At 39.4% G+C, this 16,004-nt stretch overlaps 1 protein-coding gene across 2 annotated transcripts; it reads left to right on the top strand.

Annotated features, from left to right (window-relative positions):
- The first annotated feature begins 6,696 nt into the window (after positions 1 to 6,696).
- CLDND1 (claudin domain containing 1) lies at positions 6,697 to 14,536 on the top strand. Of its 2 annotated transcripts, none has more exons than XM_040484280.1 (5): positions 6,697 to 6,819; positions 8,499 to 8,808; positions 10,773 to 10,880; positions 12,814 to 12,951; positions 13,107 to 14,536. In XM_040484280.1, exons 2-5 carry the CDS (start codon positions 8,517 to 8,519, stop codon positions 13,325 to 13,327), a joined length of 759 nt encoding a protein of 252 aa, XP_040340214.1. In that variant the 5' UTR covers positions 6,697 to 6,819; positions 8,499 to 8,516; the 3' UTR covers positions 13,328 to 14,536. The 2 variants fall into 2 exon arrangements, with proteins under 2 accessions (XP_040340214.1, XP_040340215.1); XM_040484281.1 differs by lacking the exon at positions 6,697 to 6,819 and adding an exon at positions 8,219 to 8,277.
- The last annotated feature ends 1,468 nt before the right edge of the window (positions 14,537 to 16,004 follow it).

Raw genomic sequence — 16,004 nt, 5'->3', positions numbered from 1 at the left:
GGATTATTGACTTGGCAGAGACAGGCCTCTAATAAGTGGCATTATAATGGAGTTGCCAGTACAGGCACTTTAACAGAAAGATTTGGGGTTCATTCAAAGCATTTGAGAAACAGGCTAACAACAGACGGGTCCTATCATATCTTCCTGTCATCTGTTCCTTTTCATATTAGGAAAACTGTCGTGGAGTACAAATCCTGAAATCGACTCCATTGATTTCAGTTCTTTACTGGTCAAAGTGGCGTAAGGCTTTTTCCTTCTCTCTTTCCCTCCATCTGGTTTCATAGCCAAAGTTACAGTTTCAGGCTGATACTGCTATTGCGTAGAAAAACGCATGCCTGTGAATTAAAACACCATTGTTTAACATTTGAAGTCCTTTCCACTGAATTTTTATTTTTCCCATAATTAATATATTGAAAATAACTATCTTGCCTTTTGTACCCCTTTCTTGTCACTGTTTCCTGATGTGTTCTAATGTGACCTGAGTCTCAGGCATGTGGGTCTAGGTCAGGGAAAGACGAGGACTCCCCTGATCTGGGGCACCCCCAGCAAGTCACTCAGAAGTTGATTTACAACTGGGCTCTGCCTTTCTTTGTGTCCCTAGCATTTCTGTGTTGTTCGTGGGGGGCATATTTCCCTAAGTGTAGGCTGCAGATGAGAGAAACTAATGCTTTGACATTTCTGGAATAGAAATCTTTCCCACTGAGTAAGCCTTAAATACTTAATGTAATCGTTCATTTTGTCAAATAGTTTGAATAGGGCAATATTTACTTGACAAGGATTGGTGGAGTAAACATAGAATATTTAAACACTATATCTATACATATATCTATCCATAGGTGTATCTGTATTTTTCTTGTATCTCAAGAATTCCAATAAAAGTATCATAAAATGAAAAAAAAAAGTTCATGCTCATATTCCAGAGAAAAATGTCTGGCCTACATTTATTCTGCAGGTCTTAAATTTTCTTTCAGCATTCAAGTTGTTGGCTTGTTGATGTAAACTATCTCAAATAAATCTGACTGCCTCACTGAACTTTGGAGCAGCTGTGGACCAAATATCTTGCTTTATCATATACAGTCACTTTGGAATATGGTAGTTCATGGTAGTATGTTGCAATGTGAGAATATCCACCGTGGATCAAAACGATCCTGGGACCTGAGTCAGAAAACAGATTAAGTATTTTGAGGCAAAAAGGAAACAAACAGCATAGTCCTGGGCTTTTAATAACTCAAAGAGTACAAAGCTATTATAAGACAGAATCCACAATAAAAGCTGACTAGATAAAGTAGGGGAAGTCATCGTTCCAAACAAACAGCACAACAGTCATGTTTAGAACTTTGAATGCTCTTTGAAATAAACATGAGGATACTAACAATAAATAACCAACTACACATAGACCAAAACTCAGAAACAACACTGGATACCATAAGCCTGTGGAAAGGCAGCAAGAACAAGGTGATGACAAAAAAAAAAAAAAAAAGTAAGATGTAAATATTAATAACTGAATGACAGCATACACACATACCCCCTTTTAAGAACTGTTTTCCCAGAAAAAAAAAATGCTCAACTCTCCTTTATTTTATAAGTACATAAATACAGTTTATATTCAACTTTAGATATTATGCTTTCCATCCTTAGCAGGGATAATTACTTCCACCTTTGTGTTCTCTAAGATATTTTACAATACTGCTTATTAAATTCCCATTACTTCATTTCACATGATTAGTTGTTTTGGTGTCTGACTTCCTGAGCTGATCATGAGCAACTTGAAGGGAGAGGCCATCCATTACCTCTTCATCATCTCTAACATAAAGGAGTTACCTAGCTGAAGTCTTCTTTGGACTCTCAAAGTCATGTTTTGAACCTCTGGATGCCAGGCCACATTACCCATTTAGAGTTACCTGGGTGCCTCCTAGACCATAGCTTTCTGAACCCTGTCCCAGATCTACTGAATCAGAATCATCTGGAGACGACTCCAGGTGATTCCTAACAAGGTCGCTTATTATATTTAACAAGACTCCAAGGTGATTCTCACACACACTAAAGTTTAGAAGCACTGTTTTAATTTACAAACCTTCACCAACTTTACATGTTATGCTTTGTTATGATTTTGGCTAACTTTTTTTTCAGCTTAAAAATCACCTCTAAACTCGAACTTCTTAGCAACTTTCTAGTCTGATATCACAAAATTTTTGGAATTAATTTAGACTTCTGGGCCCTCCCCATTCTGCACCTCAATTCCTGAGATATGTTCAGAATTGCATCAAATGTTGAAGATGGGGAGACAGTCGGGTGTTGTCCCCTGAGATGTCTGCTCAGCTGAATACAGTATTATCTATCATACAGCCCTAGCTGTGACTTGCAGACTTGCTTCACAGGTGGGCTGATGATTTTGTGACTACAGCCACCCTAACTGGCATTTTGGCATATTCTGCTTCTGCTTTTTCCCTATCAATCACTCTGGCTGCTTTATTAGGTAGGGATTAATCAGATTATATAGCCAGTAGCACAGGAGAAAGAAATCGCTATTCATACACCCTACTGATTTGTTCCTGAATAAGTGGCAAAGATTATGAAGCAAAGTTTTTGTTTCTCATTAAACTTATTACAGTGATTGCATATTCACTTGTTAGAAACACTCTCTTGTTCATTTCTTACTTGAATATCATAAAGTGTTTAGCCATTTAAACAGTCCAGTTTAAGAGATCAGTTTATATTCTAAGTCTCAGTGGCTTTTTTATTTGGACCGTTACTTGGAGAGTTTAGTGTAATGTACTGTAATGTAATATATCATGCCAAATTAAATGGCATGCATTTGCTGTTATCAGGGCCCTCTTCCCCTTCACTTATTAGATTATTTCCCTTGGTACCCCATATTTACATAAACAAAAGTGATATTATTTTAGGCACATATACTTTAGGTTTCTTCATAACAGTTGATTTAATCTGGATTTAGGTTGTGCGTAACAAAAATTGTGTTTACTTATATTAGTGTCCCTGGTACCCAGCACAGTGTCTGGCATACAATAGGTGGTCAATTAATATTTGTAGATCCGGACTGAATTATGCTTGAATTTTGAATTATTTCCAATGAATAGGGAGGTTTCACAAACTTCTTAGACAGCTTCCGTTTTCCATGATTACTGTTTATTGTTGAAACAGCAATGGCCTGTGTTGCTGTATCTTTTCTAATCAGAATGCATAGAGCCTTCCTCCTTTTCCTTTGTCCATCTGCATTTCCTGTATCTCTATCTTGTACATTGCCTAGCGTGGAGGTGTAGGACATGGGAATCTCCCAATGAAACTTGAACATTGTGGATCTACGACAACTATATTTTGGAGTTACATTATTCTTCTTCCAGCAGAATGGAATTTTATGAATCATAAAATTTTAGAGCTTCAAGTGATATTACTGATCATCCGGCATAACCATTTTGTGAATGAGGACACTGGGACTCAAAAAGGGTCATTTACTAAAGACTCACACTGATGATATTAAAATAGAGGACAATTTAATTTTAAACTTCTCACCTACATTTGGTCCATTCACTGTCCTTCAGAAGCATGGACATCTAAATAACTACAGTTTGCTACTCTGTGTAGCATTTTACAGGAATTGCTAGAAGGAAAGAACCATTTTAGATGCACTTTTCTATTTGCCTCATCCTTGATTAATTTTGCCATTGTATAATGGATTAGTACAAGGAAATTCAAAGATTGATGCATTTTTTTCTGAGGTTATTGATTAGAAACCATAGCTTGTGTATATATCTATTTTCCTTCTTTTTGCCTTCCACAGTTTATAAGGAAAACAAGCAGGACAAAATTATATGAGAAAAACATAATGTAGATGTATCTTTCTTCAGGTAATTTTTAGTTTTTTTTTTTAAAAATGTGATTAAAAATGAAATTTAAGTATATTAGGAAATTTGGTATTGAAGGGAATTCTTGCACAAGGAGTTTTTACCTAAGCACATGATACAAACAAGTTATAATATTTGCATATCTAGATTTGCAGCTATTGGTTTGTTTAAAATATAGTGTAACCATAACACCTTTGTCCTGAAACTAGAATCATCATTAGCAAATCAAGCCAGAGTTCTAGTTCAACTTTAGTTTTAAATTTAAATTTCCTAATTGGTACTTGGTTTCACTAAATCATCCCTTATTTGTGAAAATATGTCAGGCTAGCTATTGTTTCCCAAAGAGCAGAGTAATGAATGGGAGTAGAAATTTAACTCCATTAATTTATTAAGGATTTGTTTTGCCTACCCACACCATAAGCAAGCACCCAAAACAGAAAATACCCAAGATGCAGAGATAAATGAGAAATATGGTTATGTGCTTGTTGGTACTGGTGTGGTCAGGCAGTTCGAGTCTCCTGTGCTGAGTGGGTAGGATGGTCACAACCTCAAACACGCAGACACATCCAGGTGCCCCCTAAATTGAGTGAAATGTAAATGTGTCTGATGTGTTTTCTAGGCATTCTGCAGACCTGATGAATGAAAGCAGCCTCCTCCTTTGCAGGCTTCCCCAGAAACATCTACCTCCTGAATCACGAAGATTTATGTATGCCATGAGCTCAGCCTGGGAATGCTCTGAGCCAAGCTCAGCAAGGATGCCTGAAATGTGGTCGTGGCAAGTCTTTCCTCGTCATCTGCAGTTAGCCCCGAGTTTCATAAACCTCCTGAAGTAAGCAAGACACCTACCTCTATAAATGGCTTAGTTCCAGCTTCTAGGGGAATTGGGAGCATTTGCTGTTTATATTGACCCTAACCATACATTATAGATATTCAACAAATATTTGCAAATACTAATAATTGAATGATTGTTGACTATGCCCAGACCCTGTGCTGGGCACTTTACATGCATTTCTTTTTTTCATTTAATCCTGCCAATGGTCATTTGGGATAGGGAGTTTATCAACATTCATATTTTGGAGAAAAGAAAACTGCGACTTAAGAGGTTAACTAACTTGTCTAATGTCACCAAACTAGTTAGTGCACCCTATTATCCAAGCTTGATTAGTCAGTTATTCACCCTGGGATCAGCTTCCTTGACTATGAATTGAGGTAGTGTCTTTCTCTTTCAAACTTCCCTTCTACCTGGGTTTATTTACCATGTGACTTCACCAGAGAGGTAGTTCTGAAGATAGGGGACTTGTGATGAAGGTCAAAGGACAAGGATATTTTCTGGTACATGACTCCTCCTTTCTGGTAGCAGTCAAGTTGCATATTAACAATTTGCCTGTACATCTCCACCACTTTCTCTAGTTGGTGCCTCTGACAAAGTTCTCCTTTAGTCAGACATTCTACATGAAAATCCAGTCATATTTTAATATTATATTTGGCTAATACCTTATTTTATTTATGTGCTAGATATGAATATCAGTTTGCCAACTCCGGTGAAAGAAGTAGAACCACAGACAGAAAAACAGATACTGTGCCTTCAATCTATCAGGATGGTAGAAATTTAGTATCAACTTTGAGCTAAATTCCAAGGCATTTGGGGATGGGGTAGGGTTTGAGAGCTTTTCTGGTCCTTGAGTAAGCTGTCTCTGTCAGTATGTGCTGAGAAATCCATCATTTACTGGTCTTGGGCCATGTTCCTGGGTCCACATGCATTATTGCAAAGACTTCTCTGCTTTCTATCCATGAACTTCTGTGCAATACTTGAAGACTTAAGAGTCATTCAGTTACTGCTGTGACACATGGCCATCTGCACTTTCAGAGGCTGTCCATGACCTTATCTGCTTAAGACAATGTTCCCTCAAATCGAGTCTTTTTCACATTACATAACAATTTTTTAAATTCACGTTTTTGACATATCTGGTACCCTCAGTATTATCATAACTTAATATTTTTCTTTAATTAACTGGAATTTATTTTAAAGTGAAACTGTACTGGGGCGTCTGGGTGGTTCATTCCGCTAGACATCTGTTGATTTTCGCCCAGGTCATGAGTTCACATTAGTGAGTTGGAGCCCCTGCATCCAGCTCCGTGCTGACAGCGCAGAGCCTGCTTGGGATTCTCTCTCTCTCTCCCTCTCGCTAGTCCTCCCCCACTTGTGCTCTCTCTCAAAATAAATAAAATAAACGTTAAAAAAGCATTAAAACGAAACTCTACTATAATAAATAGAAAATTTGTATCGCTTGCCATAAAGAGAAAGTAGCCATTAACATAAATTATATGAAACCCAAACATTACATTCTAGATGGATACGGTCAAGTCACATCTTTCTTAGTCTAAACTTAATAAATCCAGAAGGACTATGCTTCAATGGGAGTGAGATTGTGGGAGAGGACATAAATGGGTTAATATCGCAGAAGTATCTTACTGCTATTGACATATTTAGAGGTAGGGCTATGTCACAGGGAGAGCACAGAACTGGAAAACCTGTTATATAAGTCACAATCAATGACTGTCGGTGATCAGAGACAGGTCGCGTTTGCGGACCTTCCTCCCTTCCTTCATAAAATACAAGATTCCATCAGCCCAGACGCGCCGCCACCCCCCACCCCCCTTTTGCGCCCCTACTGTCCCCCCGGAGTTGAACTACATCCCCCACAATGCACCGCGCGCGGCGCCAGAAATGCGGACCGCCGCCACCTCCCGCCGCTTTCCTTCTGTCCCTCCTACAACTCCCACAAGCCCCCTCGGCCCCGGGCCTAAGCCCAGCCTCGGGTGGAGGCGGAGGCGGAGGCGCGGGAGTTATGGAGGGGGCGGGATCTGCAGGGAAGTGCGTCAGAGGAGGCGCGGGGAGAGTAGGGTGCTGTGGTCTGAGCTTGAGGGTGAAGCTGGCGGAGCAGGAGGATGGGCGGTGAGTGAGCGGGGTCGGCGTCTCCGGGCAGGGGTCGCGTAGCCGTTGGATGTTTTCAGCAGTTTGAAGAGGGGCCCCTCCCGGGGAGCGGCCCGGGCGGGTGGGTGCCCCGCCGCAGCGCTGCGGCGGGGGTTTTCCCTCGGCCGAGTGGTCTGGGGAGGGGCCTGGTCGCGTACCTGGGGCCCCTGGCCTGGGGTGGCCCTGGACTGCGGGGCCCCCGGCTCGGTAGTGCGCCCTGCGGGGTGATAGCGCCAGTTGTCCGGCCTGGGTAAACAGCCGCTCTCGGTGCCGGGACCTTTTAAGGTCATTTGAGAGCACCAGGATGAAAGAGAATTAGAAAGAACAAGAATACAAAACCAACTTCTGGAGTTATTGTTAATCAGTGTAATTGCCCCATCTCTCCTGTGTCACACTTGCTATCTTCCAAACTCGGCAATCCCAGTTTGCGAGCCTGTTTTCGTGCGCCTTTGTAAGGTGTTTGGTGCCGTCACGGTGTATACTTGGCAGGATTCGACTCAGCTTGATCCGCCTTGAGTCATTTTACTGCGGCCATTTACTACTACTGCCGTTGAGTCCTGTCCACACCTTGGTGTGGTAGAGCCCCTCCCTAAGGAATGTGGTGAAAACCTCAAGAGGAGGGAAGGCAACCTGGCTCTGTGCCGGTGCGTGACATTCCCCAGGACTCTGTAACGTAGCTTATTCAGACTGTATGTTACCATATATGGGAGACAAAAGAGCAAAAATTGTACAAAAGGCCCCCCCCCGTCCCCCCCCCCCAGCCCTGCGCTGGGGGCTCAGCCTTTTGGGTCTTAGCCCGCCGAATAAAGCTGTTTCCTGGAAAGAAAAGCCCCAGTGTCCCAACTCTCTGTGTGAGAATCCTGCTACATTGGGAGTATTCATATTCTGCCTAATTCAGTTTTCTTTCTAGCTGAGGGGGAATCATTTAGTTTGCAGATGAGGAGAGTCAAAAAGTGTGAGGAATGGGGAGAGTAGACAGGAGTGGAGAATTTGGCAGCGTAAGGGAGTTTTCCTTAGCTTTAATAGATTAAGAGCAGATTGCTATCTAGCATTATCATAGTTACTGTTCTCTTTGCTATTCTGTGTACCCAGAACTACCTTTTCTGTGTGGGTTAAGGAACATCTCAACTCTGTTTTCCAAATAGCTCCTGATTCTTAACCTTGGTTTAGAAGGTTTTCCTCTTCAGAGGAAACTGGGAGGAGCCAACTTCCTCTGCTTCCTTTTCTAATGCTCTGTTCGCGCTCAACCCCAGAAAACTTAATGCTCTGCAGCTTGCATAAAAATTCAGCCTGTAATGAAGAGTTTATGTATGGTACACTGCTGACTCTGAGCATGTCTATTGTTTGTATCTGTAATGTGTATGTCCATTTCAGTGTTGTCTGTTTTAGTGTGCAGGTGATAGACTAGAGAACAAGACCTCTGTCTCCGTAGCATCCTGGGTATGTGAGCATTCAATAAGTACTTTTCATACTAATGAGTTTTATTTTGAACTTACTTGAGAACATGCTTGCCTTTATTTATTTTTTAATGATTATATATTACTTTAAGGGCCAAGGGATGGGGAATAGGATAAAGGGTGGTTTTTGAGATAATTCCTTTCAAAGTAACCTCTATATGTCCATGAAGTCTAACATTTCTTCTTTCTCCGACTTTTAAACAGAGCAGTCTGAATGCCAGAATGGATAACCGTTTTGCTACAGCATTTGTAATTGCTTGTGTGCTTAGCCTCATTTCCACCATCTACATGGCAGCCTCTATTGGCACAGACTTCTGGTATGAATATCGAAGTCCAGTTCAAGAAAATTCCAGTGATTTGGCCAAAAGCATCTGGACCGACTTCGAGAGTGATGAGGCAGATGAAAAGACTTATAATGATGCGCTTTTCCGATTTAATGGCACAGTGGGATTGTGGAGACGGTGTATCACTATACCTCCAAACACAAATTGGTATAGCCCACCAGAAAGGACAGGTATTTCTCTTATTTTAACTTCTGTCTCCTTTATCTACTCAATAATAAAGTGATGGTGATGACCCAGTTATGTAAAAGGAGGTTTGTGGGTTCTTTCTCTCTCCAAAGAAATAAATCTATGTGTCTCTTCTCTCTCTACCACCTTCTCTGCCCATCTTCCATGAAGTACCGTGATACTCGTTACAATTGGTTGGATAAGTAACTATCCTTATCTTGGGAAAGCCAGTTTAAATCTCTGTACTTATCAGTAAAATTATTTTTATTAGTCTCACACATGTCATGAAGAAATAATTGGGAAAGTACATTGGAAGACTTTAAATATTTGGTAATTGGTGAAAGAATTAGTATCCAGAATCAAATCAACAAATATGAATTGATAGTCTTTTAAGTGTTAGCTGTGTTTTAGTAGTTATTATCATTTGCCCTGTGAATCTTAGAGAATATAATTTGATCCAACTCTACGTTTAAATCTGTGTATATTGAGTCTGTTTTACAACAACTTGATAGAGTTTGTAGGTTAAAAATATGCATTACGGAAATAAAAACCTAAGAAATTGTCTCATTTATTTTGCAAGCATTCTTACCATTAAAAATGTTTAATTTCCAATTATTGAAATGGAAACTTTAGAACTGTTTCTAAGGAACAACTTTACAATTTGTTTCTACTTATGACTACTTCTGTTGACCACTTTGTGGGAAGCACTGTATTTAAGTCACAGCACAACAGGCTGGAGTTACCATATATCAGAAGGACAATAGTTGTGATTATATAATGGGAAAAAGAAAGTAGTTGGAAGGGGGGGTGGTTAAAGTTAATTGTAAAGGGTTCAGTTCTACTTATGAGGGCATAGGAGCACTTGATGGTTGAATCTTACCAATCGTTTATCATTCATTCAGCAAATATTTATTACAGGCCTCCATATTCCATGTAGAACATCAGAGAAAAAAAATAATTTTAGTCCGAGGGAGCTAACATTCTTGTAAGGGATGCATGCAGTAAACTCAATAAATAAGTGTAATACCATGAACAGTAGTTATTTATATAGTATGTTAGGTGACACATGCTATGAAAAAATGCAGGAAAATACAGGGGATTTGGAATATGTAGGGAAGGGGATGTTGGTGTGCATAAGTTATAATCTTCAATAGCATAGGCAGGATAGGCTTCAACAAGAAGACATTACTTGAGTAAAGACTTGAGGTAGGTGAAGGAGTTGGCTGTATGGAAAGTTGCAGAGGCAGGGGGAATCGTGGGATGGAAGGAAAAGCTACTGCAAAGGCTTTATGGTGGGAGCATGCCTGAATTAGTCCAGGACCAGCAAGAAAGCCACTGGGCTGGAATGGAGGGTAAGGAGGGGAGAGTTGTCAGAAAGGTACTCTGGGGGTGAGAGTGGGGCAAACCTTGGAAGATTTTCTAGGTGTGATGAGGGCCTTGGTTTTTACTCCACATGTGAAGGAGCATTGCGGAGCTTTGAGCAGAGGACAGATAATCTGGTCACCTAGACGCATGTTTTGAAAACAGGTAGACCCTCCAGGATTAACTGGTGGGATGCATGTGGGCAACAATGACTATAGTTTCTGGTCTGAGGAACTAGAAGAATGGAATTGTCATTACCTGAGATGGGGGAAGACAGCTGGGGGAGTAGGTTTCGGGGAGAAGATGAAAGTTCCTATTTATTTGTCTTCTCCTTCCTAGTCTTCTTGCATATCTATTCGCATTCATTTTACTGCTCCTACTTTCTTTTCCCCTTCCTTGTACCAATGTCTTAAGCCCACTGCTGAGAACCACTGGCATCCATTGGGCATCAGTGAATCTTGTGTGTCATTCAAGGCCAAAGAGGTTGCTGTCCTCTGGGAACATCTTTCTACATCACTTTTTATTTTAGAGAATAATTACTGAAAGGGATTTTTGTTAAATGTTTATAATTAAAGCAATAAGCAGTCATTGTTAATTCATGTTCCAGAGTCATTTGATGTCACAAAATGCATGAGTTTCACGCTAAATGAGCAGTTCATGGAGAAATTTGTTGATCCTGGAAACCACAATAGTGGAATTGATCTGCTTCGGACCTGTGAGTACATTGATTTCAGCCGGACAGTTGGGAAAAAAAGAAATAATTTTGCCATTTGTTGATTTCTGTTTTGGGAACAAGATGAATCAGTATGTCATGTCAACTTGAAATAAGATCTCTAACGGTATCCCGATGAACTCTCTTCTGTTGAAAACATATTTTAAGGTTAGGTACGTACCTAACCAATTGCAAATATAAAGTTCAGAGAAGCAGCTAATACATTAGGTGACAGAATCCAGACCTCCCCAAAAGATGTTATTAGTGGGCCCTTTTGAAGAATAAATTTAATAGGAATAAATAATAAATTTTTGTATTTGAGTTAAACATTTCAGCTACCTGAGTTCAGATAGGGATATGTAAAAAAAAGTTGACTATAAGCTCTAAGAGTCAACTAAGGATTAGGGCTACCAAAAACATTAATGTAGCCTTAGGTGGGAATAACAAAAGTATAGATATCAAAAACAAATGAAAGTATTTATTAGGAGCGTTCCATTCCTTGATGGTCAGACTGCATAAGAAATACTGTCTTCAGATTTGCACCTGGTTTTCCGGCTGTAGAGGCTTACTGGAGCTTGTCCAAAAGAATGACCATGTTGTGAGAGACCATGAAATGGCAAGTACAGTTGACCCTCGAACAGCATAGGGGTTAAGAGCATGAACCCCTCCACGGGGTTGAAAATCCACATACAACTTTTGACTCCCCAATACATTACTAACAGTCTACTGTTGATCAGAAGCCTTACCAATAACATAAAATAGTCGCCTGACACATATTTTGTATGTTGTATGTATTATATAGTGTATTCTTAACATAAATTAGAGGAAAAAAATGTTATTAAGAAAATGATAAGGAAGAGAAAATACATTTGCAGTATGTTCTGTTAAAAATCTGCATATAAGTCAACCTGCACATTGAAAAAAATTTTTTTTAATTTTAATTTCAAGAGCAAGAGAGACCGAGCACAAGCAGGGAAGGGCAGAGAGAGAGGGAGACACAGAATCCGAAGTAGGCTCTAGACGGAGCTTGTCCGCGCAGAGCCTCACACAGGGCTCGAACTCACGAACCGTGAGATCATGACCTAAGCTGAAGTCGGATGCTCAACTGACTGAGCCACCCAGGCGCTCCTCAACCTGCACATTTAAACCTGCACATTTGTATTGCAAATATATAGGAAGAAGTATATTTCTAACAGAGTTTGAAGGGAAGTTGGAGAAAAGACTTTTATGTAGTTCCAGAAAGTAAAACTAGCACTATAGGGTAGAATTTGGCTTAGAGTTGATATTAATACATTACTAATAATTAAAGTAATGTAAGAGTGTAAGGGGCTGCTTTGGAAGATCATCAGCTTTCTTCCCACAGCTGTTGTTGAGGGAATTTATGATAATTAAAACTGACATTTACTGAGTGCAGAGATACTCTGCTTTGTGTTTCATGTATATTCTTTCAACAGGTCTTTTATAATCACCATTCATTTACTTGTTATTCCCGCCTTGAGATCCTATAAGGACTTAGATTCATTTGTATGTAGAGCCAGAAGGTTTTGCTTCAAATGCTGGCTCTCCCGCTTACTGTTTTACCTTGTACAAGTTAGTTATACCTCTTGCCTTAGTTTCCTCATTCATAAAATGGAGATAATAATAGTACCTCTTCATAGGGATGTTGGAGGATTAACATGCAACGCGTGTAAAGAATAGTGCCAGATGCATAGTAAGCCCTCAGTGATTGTTAACTGTTAGTGTCCTTTCACTTTTATCAGGACAAAGGTAGCATCCTGTTGAACAAAGTGCTTTAGAAAAGAAACATCCAGTATTAAAAGTACTCCTTTCTCACTTGTTGAGAAAAGATCTATTTAGTGTATGACAGAAATTGACATTGTGAGAACACCATCTGAAATCATGGTAACATTTCTTTTTTTCTCTTTTTCAAAATCAGATCTTTGGCGTTGCCAGTTCCTCTTACCTTTTGTCAGTCTGGGTTTGATGTGCTTTGGAGCCGTGATTGGACTTTGTGCTTGCATCTGCCGGAGTTTGTATCCCACCATTGCCACAGGCATTCTGCATCTCCTTGCAGGTGGGTCTTGTCAGGATACTTTGCTTTTCTCCTCTTCCTGTGTCCATAGAGACCAAAGAGTCGTAACTCTTAAACATTCACGCAGTATCGTCCTGTTGTGTTGCCCGAGAAGCTCTCACTGTGCTCTTACCAGTTATGTTTTGTTCTCCTCCAAGGGCTGTGCACACTGGGCTCAGTGAGTTGTTATGTTGCTGGAATTGAACTACTCCACCAGAAACTAGAACTACCTGAGAACGTGTCTGGTGAATTTGGATGGTCCTTCTGCCTGGCGTGTGTCTCAGCTCCCCTACAGTTCATGGCTTCTGCCCTCTTCATCTGGGCTGCTCACACCAATCGGAAAGAGTACACCTTAATGAAGGCCTATCGTGTGGCATGAGTGGGAAGTTGCCTGCTTTGCAATTGCCATTTTTATTATGTTTTTAATATTAATATTTTCTCTTGTCTCCCCTCCCGTTGTTTTTAATTTAATTTTTTTGAGTGGATCTACCATTTTATCCTGAAAATCTATTTTATTTATTCACACAGACAATTGTTTCTTAATACCACTAAAATGTATATGGATTATTCTGAATGATTCCATCTTTTAAACAAACCAATGTGGGTTCAGAGTCCAGAGAGCAAGAAGTGGGTAGACGGTTGGCACAAATTTCTGAAAGAAAATTGATAAGCAAGTCCTACTGATGTCGGTTAGACTTTTCAGTAAATAGGTAGCTGTTCAACTAGAAACCCTTTAGTGTCTCTGGGAAACCTTTCATTGTCAAGACTTAATGGTCACTGTGCTGTTGTAGATAGCCAGTCAGCCAGAAGTATTAGTGCTATTTTCAGACTTAAGCTATATAAAATAAGGAGATTAGCTAAGAGCCTTTTCCCCAAATATTGGCATATAGCTTTATTCAAGGTGAAGTATGGCAGCTGTTTATCTATACTGTGTTTGTCTACAAGAAAGGAAGTGAAAAATACAGTGTTTACTTGAAACTTTAACTTCATAACTGCAGGAATTCCAATTCAGCCAGACAAGAGGATTAACCTTATTTTACTTTACCTTTTTTTGTATTTTTTTTTTTTTTAACTCTCCTTAGTATGTCAATAGGATTTTCAGTACCACCAAACCATTTTGGATTTTTGCTCCTTGCCTCTTCACACATCAGGCTTAAGAGTGCTTTCTTTCTAACAGTACTTTGGGGTCATAGAGTAAAATTCTCCAACTGCTGTCTATGTATTCCAGCTCAGTACCATAAAGAAGGTTCCACCGTAATGACCCTCCGGAGCTAGGAAAACTACCACAAGACCTAAAGCTTTGGCTAGTCATTAACTTCCAACTATGGTCTTTATTTCTTGTGGTGAAATGATGTGCCTTTCCTTGCCTAAATCCCTTCCTGGTGTGTATCAACATTATTTAACATCTTCTAATTCAGTCATTTTTTTATAAATATGTCTATATATAAACATTGAACTTTAAAAAAAATCTTATTTACTTATTCCATTACTGTAGCACTTGACAGATTTTAAAAAATGTAACTTAGTAATTTCTTACAATATCCTAAATCTGTCTTTTTTAAAAAATAAAAAATGAGAAGAAACTCAATATTGTATAGTGTCTCAGTTGATGTAAATCTCAATATTTTAGGATAAAGAAGTGCAGGATTCTGAATGAGGATCTCTGTGTTTCTCTGGAAAATGCGTTGTTGCTAGGGTCTCTGTTTTATCTTCCAAAAAATATGGGAACCCCTTACGCCCATTAGAAAATAAGGCACTCTTCAGAGTTTTAAAACATGTTTTCAAAGTAGTTTTGTGACCTCTATGTATCCTATTTAATGTGGCTAGAGTTTTCTTAAGTTATTTAATGGCTGTGGATGTTTGTGTTCTATTGTAAAATACTCCACTTTCTGACTTAAAGCCAATATTACTCTGCCACCAGTTATTACCTGTGCAATTACTGGCTATCAGTTTTCTACCTCTTCCTAACTCTTGAAGTTCACTGCCTTTCAGCACCTTCTTTAGAAGGCAGAAAAGCTAAGTAAATATACACAAAGCACTTAGGTATGGGATTTTAAAGTTATTGACCAACATGACATTTTTTATTGGGAAGTTACTCATTTTAGACAGTGTCCCTGCCACTTGTCCCTCCAAAGTTGTCTGTGATTGTCAGTCCACCACCAATCTTTCACATGCATTGTGAAAACTCCGTCAGAATCGGACTTGTGAGTTACAGGCTCACTGGTAGCCTCCTTGAGTATGGAAGCCAGCTCAACCAGAAGCTCTGGGGTTGAATATGTGTTGTAGTTGGTATTTTAAGCACATTTCAGAATATCTGAGGTCATCCTCTCTTGCAAAGACTTTTTTCTTTGGAACATAGAGGGCCGTGGTTGTATCATTTGAGGTGAAAATTAGTTTTTCACCTGTCTCTTGTTCTAACCAGGTAGAGCCATATGAAATTGCTGATATTTGACCCATTTTTGATTGAAACTAATGACATAAAATCAGTGGCAAGTAAAGTTTTATTAATCTCTTTTCACCTAATCTTTGAAAGCAACCCCCAAAGTAAAAACTTAATTTTCAGGTTTTTCAGAACATGAGTTTCACGGTAATTTAAGAAACGCATTAAAAAAATTTTTTTAAATGTCTTTGTGAGAGAGACAAAATGTGAGCGGGGGAGGGGCAGAGAGAGAGGGAGACACAATCTGAAGCAGGCTCCAGGCTCTGAGCTGTCAGCGAAGAGCCCAACACAGGGCTCAAACCCACAAACTGTGAGATCATGACCTGTGCAGAAGTTGGTTGCTTGACCGGCTGAACCACTCAGGTGCCCCTAAGAAATGTGTTTTAAAATCTTAATTTTATAGTTCCTAACTAATCTTATTAAATGATGTGAATAAATATCTTTTATATCCTTTTTTTGGCAAAAGATACAGTTCAAAAATTTTTAAGGTATAGCCGTAAAAGTGGACACAATAAAAAGGGCAGAATAATCCTGGAAGAATTTATTTGTTCAGTTAACACTGTGCCTACTGTCTATGTGATTAATATAATAGTAATGTGTTACGGTTTACCTGCTC

This window comes from Herpailurus yagouaroundi, unplaced genomic scaffold, assembly GCF_014898765.1.
Source record: "Herpailurus yagouaroundi ecotype Mexico unplaced genomic scaffold, PumYag 162, whole genome shotgun sequence".
Lineage (NCBI taxonomy): Eukaryota > Metazoa > Chordata > Mammalia > Carnivora > Felidae > Herpailurus > Herpailurus yagouaroundi.
Note: the sequence above shows the minus strand (reverse complement) of the source record. Positions and strands in the feature narration are given on the sequence as shown.

Coding starts and splice junctions, on each gene's coding strand:
- CLDND1 (XM_040484280.1), top strand. CDS start 8,517: ATGGATAACCGTTTTGCTACAGCATTTGTAATTGCTTGTGTGCTTAGC. Junction 10,881..12,813: donor AATTGATCTGCTTCGGACCT/GTGAGTACATTG, acceptor TTTCAAAATCAG/ATCTTTGGCGTTGCCAGTTC. Junction 12,952..13,106: donor CATTCTGCATCTCCTTGCAG/GTGGGTCTTGTC, acceptor TTCTCCTCCAAG/GGCTGTGCACACTGGGCTCA.